Here is a 6,204-nt window from a genome sequence, read left to right as displayed (position 1 = left end):
ACACACACACACACACACACACATACACACACACACACACACACACACACAGATGAAGGTGATCAGTAGAGACTGGAGTATGTAGCTAAGGCAATGGTATTTGAGAAGCCCAATAAAAAAACAGAGGAGAATGAACTGGGGTGAAAGGAGAGAAACCATGTTTGTCCAGAAAAGAACAACTAGCTGCTACAGTACCTGCCTCAACTTCCTCATAGAGGACTAAACAAATAGTGGGACCAGTGTCCAGCAGAAGACACTGGTTAAATAGCCCCTCAAGGGTAAGACTAGAGCTCATGATTTCTCTAGTTTCTCCCCTTCTGTGCTCCACACACCCGTGGCATGTATAACCCTTCCTTCTATAGAAACCCATCTTTGGCAATCCCCAAATTGCTGCTCACTTCCACACCTGTAAAACAGTCCCAGTATTCTTTACAATATCTCCCAGCCCTTCAAACCCTAAACTTCACAGTGTTGTTGAGAGCTAAAGAGAATTGGTTTTCCAGAAGCTTGAGAACCAGGCTTGCTGATCTGTTCCCCTTCCCTCATTCAGCGGATCGTACGCTCTGGCTAAGCTTCATGGGCTGCCTGAAGAACTGTGCCAATGTGCAAAACATAAAATGGAGTGTCTATTTTGTGACCTTCAAATGCTGTCGGGGCTATGACTTGTGCAACGACGACCTTTAACTATGGTGGAGGCTCCAGCGGTCCCTAAATTTGGATGGGTGACATCTCAGCATCTCCACAAAGCCTCCTAAAAACACACTGAAGAGGACGGTAAACATGGATCCAGCTTTCTCATGTCAAGAAAGCAGCTTTCTCTTCTTCTAGAGTATCTGTCTTACTCCAAAAAGTAAAATAAAATAAATGAAAAGTGAAACCCTGAGAACACGATCAATGTATCCCGCAGACGATTACAAACCTAGGGTGTTCACTTATGTTATTAGCCAAGTTGTCAGAAACAGAGGGAAAGAATAATTCAATTTCAAAGAGACAGTTCCTTCTTCTCTGTTCTGCTTCTTCCCTTCTGTGGCATGATATTTTGATTTTTTTCTTCTTTTCCTCCTCCCACCCCCAACATTTTGTCCCTTCTATCACGCTAATTAAAGCATAGGATATTGATCTCACATGAAAGAATATGTCATTGTGAAAAGAAATGATTCAAGTCTTCTTGGAGTTCATTCATTGTTTGTTTGTTGTTCATTGTTGTTTGTTTGCTTTTGTGCTGATAGTGGGGGCTTGAACTCAGGGCCTGGGAACTGTCCCTTAGGTTTTTGGCTCAAAGATGGCACTCTACACTTGGGCCACACCTTTGCTTCTGACTTTTTGCTGGTTAATTATAAATAAGGGTCTCATATACTTTCCTGCCCTAGGCTGGCTGTGAACTGTAATCCTCAGATCTCAGCCTGCTGAGTATCTAGGGTTACAGGTGTGAGTGAGCCACCAGCACCTGGCTTTGGATTTTATTCGTGAATATTTCCCCCAAACCTAGTTAACAGAAGGTTAGGATATAGAAAGGAACTTGTACAAAGGAAGATTTTCTGTCTTCTAGACTGTCTAGATTACCTTCTAGACAGACATATCATTTGCTAGCTCAAGAGTATATGGTAAGCTGGGTGCTAGTGGCTCATACCTGTAATCCTAGCTATTCAAGAGGCTGAGGATCTTAGTTCAAAGCCAGCTTGGGCTAGCTTTTTAGATTCTTACCTCCAGTTAACTGAAAGGGTAGGTGTAGTTCAAGTGCTACAGTGCTATTCTTGAAGGGAAAAAGCCAACTGAGAACATGGGACTCTGAGTTCAAGTGCAGTATTGGCACCAAAAACAAAATGCAGATCAATGTTTTGGTACACTAACACAATGGTGATCAAGTCAATATCCTTAGGTTTTCTATCATCTTAACTATTCTTCCTTCTTTACAATAGCATGCAAAACCCTCTCTTGTAGCTACTTTTTTTGATTATACAACACAATATTGTCAACTATAATCTGCCTCTGCATACTATGTGTCTTCTTATCTGGCTGTGACGTTGGTTAGGTATCTTATTTTTTGGTAGAATCTGGTGATTTGAACCCAGGACCTGATACTTGCTAGACTGGTGTGATACCTCTGAACCACATTGCCAGTTTCTTCTCTGGATGTGACTTTATACCCTGTTGGCAACCTCTTTCCATTCCTCCTCCCTCTCCTCTCCCTGGCAACTACAATTTTCACATTCTTTCAGATGTATGTACAGAAACTGAACTCCTGCATCATATGTTAATTCTATTTTTTGCCAGTCCTGGGGCTTGAACTCAGGGCCTTAGCACTGTCCCTGAGCTTCTTTTTGCTCAAGGCCAGCACTCTACCACTTGAGCCATAGCACCACCTCCAGCCATTTCTGTTTATGTGGTACTGAGGAATTGAACCCAGGGCTTCATGCATGTTAGGCAAGCACTCTACCACTGAGCCACATTCCCAGTCCCTGCTAATTCTCTTTTTAAAGTTCTGAGGAAATGCTATGCTATATTCCACAAAGGCTCCAATATTTTACACTCTAATCAGGAATACACAAGAGTCTTGATTTTTCCCAGTCTTTACTAACACACTAGTTTGTGCTGTTTTATTTTCTGATAGTATCTATACTAATGGGTATGCAGTGGTATCTCATTAGGATTTTAATGCACATTTCCCGAATGATACCTCTCCATGTATTTATTGAATACATGTGTATATTCTTTAGAGAAAGATCTACCAAAGTCCTTTGCCCATTTTTCACTTGGTTTGTTTATTTTGTGGATGTTGAACTGTAATTCTTTATATATTCAAAATATTACCTTCACCCATTTTGATGTACCATTTCATGAATTGTTTATTGATTGATTGCTGGTACTAGGAATTGAACTCAGGACTTTGTGCTTGTTAGACGTTTGCTATACTGCTGAGCCATGGCTCCAGCCCTATTTTGCACTTCTTACATTTGGTCCTACTTCCTTACTTAATGGGCTCTGCTGGTTTTAAGGCTTCCTGATGTAGTTGGGATGACAAGTGCATGTCACTTAATATACTTTTTCTGTGTGGGAGATGACATTACACTGAGTTATTAAATTCCTTTGGGCTCCTTGAGACTATCGTAATTTCTCAGAGATTCCATTCTTGATTGTTTGAGGAATATTTATTACATAATCCGTCTTTTTCTGATACATTATTATGCTACACTGGAGTCATTTGTTATTGAGAGAAAGGCTGAAAGGACAAAAAATCATTTTCTTCAAATCATATCAAGGCAATTGCCAACATAGTTTATCTTGCAACTCACCACTCAACATTGATATTCTGGCTAAGGTAGAGTTTGTCAGATCTTGCTACTACAGTGCTACCCTATTTCCTTTCCTCCCCCTCACCAACTTTCTATACTATACATTTAGAAGTCAACAGTTGCTGGGCACTGGTGGCTCATGCCTATAATCCTAGCTACACAGGAGGCCGAGATCCGAGGATCACAGTTCAAAGCTGGCCCGGGCAGGAAAGTCCGTGAAACTCTTATCTGCAATAAACCAGCAGAAAACCAGAAGTGGCACTGTAGCTCAAGTGGTAGAGCACTAGCCTTGAGTTGAATTGCTGAGGGAGAATGCCCAGGCCCAGAGTTCAAGCCCCATGACCAACAACCACAAAAAAGTGAACAGTCACTGTGCATACCCCACAAATAAAGGGCTCAAGTTATATCTTGTTGAGGGTGGAATAGTTGATGGTTAATTATCTGTAACTTTTCTGCAGGAGAGTTTTGTCCATATTGCCTATTTAGTCATTTGAAAAATTACCTAGTTTTATCATGGTACTCAAAAACTCATGGGCATTCACTTGATTCTTTAGGTATATTTATTGTGTTATTTCAGTTTGGGGACATGGATAAATTTCTCAGTTTGTTCCTGTGTCCCTTTAATTTGTCTCCACTGTGTTTTCAGAGTCAACTTTTATATTTCCTGTTCTACTCCTAAAGTTAGCCTGTCATCCACGGACCTCCAATTTCTTCTTTTACAGAAGAGTTTTAGAAACCAATGTGTAGGGGCTGAGGTGCTCACAACCATCAGTGTCATTGTATGTAGGCCTTCATCTGACAGAACAAGGAAATACACATTTGTGTATGTACGTATGTAAATGTACCACATATTTTCCCCTGTATCTATATTAAACTAAAAGTGAACTCATGCTGATATCTCAATGTAAGTAATCAGCCCGTTTCACCTGTTTTGTAAAATGTATGAGGATAGAGTCATTTGTAATATTCCTGTATTACCTTTTAATGAGTATGGCATCCAGAATGGTAGTCCCTCCCCCTTTTCATTTCTCATACTTGTGACGCACAGTTTCTCTGCTTCTCTTTAACTAGCCTGGCTAGAGGTTTATATTTTTAATATCCAGGATGTAGTTACTGCAGGTAAGTCTCAATGTTTTCAGGCTCTGCCTAGTAGTTCCTCTCCTGGCACTGGGGGAGAAGGGGATGCAGCTATGGAAGTCATATGATCTAGAGGGTCAGGGCTGAGGGCTCCTAGACTGGTTTGCCAGCTAACATGAGCCAGGATGCAGTTTCTGGAGGTGGACTTGCCTCAGTGCTTGCACAGAGAAATCGGCAGATGACTTCCCTGTGCTGGGGAGGAGCCTAAGTAAGCTTGGGCCCCTCAAATTGGCCTGGCAGTAAACATAGCAGGATTCTGTTCCTACAGGAGGGACTTCCGGTCCTCAGACCCTGCCCATCATGTTACCTACTTGTAGAGGGTAGGAGGTTATGGATACCTAATGAGGTGGACAATTTGACCTTGAGGGCCTCAGATCAGACAGACAACAAACACCCACCCACAGCCATTCCACAGGTAGTCCTCAGGACTTTTCAAACACTGGACTGAGGAGGTAGTCAGTAGACAAGCAATTGCCCATGTGCACAGGGTACTAGGCCTGATGCTCAGCACTGCTCAGGTGGAGAGAAGCTAGCTGGGATCTCTTGCAGATTGTCTCAGCTCCTTCCACCATAGATGCTTCCCTTCCGTGTGTTTGTGTGTGTGTGTGTGTGTGTGTGTGTGTGTTTGTGTGTGAGCGCGTGCAAGCAATGGGGGTACTGCCGGCCAAAAGAGTGACCCAAAAAAGAGTGCATTGGAGAGTGAGGCAGAGTATGGGGTTCTTCACTGGAAATAAAGGGCCTATAGCCTACGTACTCTATCTGCCTAATGGTTCATTTCCCTGGGAGTGAGGAAGAAGATTGTGCCATCCTAGGGGAAAAAGAAAGGTATAGTGGTGTGCGCCTGTCATTCCAAGCTATGGAGGAAGCTGGGTGCAGTAGTGCATAGCTGTCTTTCTAGTAACACAGGAAAGTGCGTATGGGCCAAGTTGACCATAAAGCTAGACCCTAGCTAAAAACACAACCAACCAACCCATTAAGGCCTGGCAGAATGGCTCAAGTAGTAGAGTGCTAGCCTAGCAAGTAAGAAAGAAGTCTTGAGTTCAATACCACACACACACACACACACACACACACACACACACAATGCCATCATCAAATGCAAAGGAATGTGAGTGGATACATTTCTAAATGATTCTAGAGTTTAGTTCTTGAATTGTTTCTAGTAGTCTTCCTACTTGAAGTGTTGGCATCACCAAGCAAAGAGAAACCACTCTTAGTGAATTCTGACCCATAGTGTTAGTAAATACAATGGTCCACTTGTCATAGAAAGTATCAGTAACATTATGTGATACTGATCAGCTTAATTGACTAGTCTTTTCTTCAGGTTTCTCATTTATTCAATTGTCTTAAGTCATAGCTGCTTTGTAGAAAATAGTGAAAAGTATGAGTGTAAGGTTTGCTGAAAGAAGACCGCCACGTGGTTCAGGCAGAAAAGAGTTTATTTGGGAGACCCAAACTGCTGGGCCACACTGGAGAGTAGGATGTATCGTGTAGCAGTCTGATTAATGGAGGAGAAAGATTATATAGGGAAGAGCAGGAACAAGGTGTGACCAGAGTGGATGCGGAAGTGGCCTCAGAGCCTGGAGAACCTTCCACTGTCCTTCAAGTGTGCAGCGACAAGTTACCTGGTTTCCAGGTGCTGGGCAGGGACTTCTAGAGAGGACCATGTGCAGTTTTGCATGGAGAGAGAACAAAGAGGAAGGAGTCTACATGCAGTTTTTCATAAAAACAAAGCGGCGAAGTGGCCATTTTCCCTGGCAGACTTAGCAATGAG

General features: G+C 42.5%; 1 protein-coding gene across 1 annotated transcript in view; it reads left to right on the top strand.

Moving 5' to 3' along the window:
* Pate1 (prostate and testis expressed 1) overlaps positions 1 to 684 on the top strand; it is a 2,529-nt gene extending 1,845 nt beyond the window's left edge. The window contains exon 3 of the mRNA XM_013009462.1: positions 551 to 684. Coding sequence (XP_012864916.1) covers positions 551 to 684 — 134 coding nt within the window. The remainder of the gene's footprint in view (positions 1 to 550) is intronic.
* Positions 685 to 6,204: the final 5,520 nt, after the last annotated feature.

Source organism: Dipodomys ordii, unplaced genomic scaffold, assembly GCF_000151885.1.
Source record: "Dipodomys ordii isolate 6190 unplaced genomic scaffold, Dord_2.0 Scaffold10, whole genome shotgun sequence".
Taxonomy (NCBI): Eukaryota; Metazoa; Chordata; class Mammalia; order Rodentia; family Heteromyidae; genus Dipodomys; species Dipodomys ordii.
Note: the sequence above shows the minus strand (reverse complement) of the source record. Positions and strands in the feature narration are given on the sequence as shown.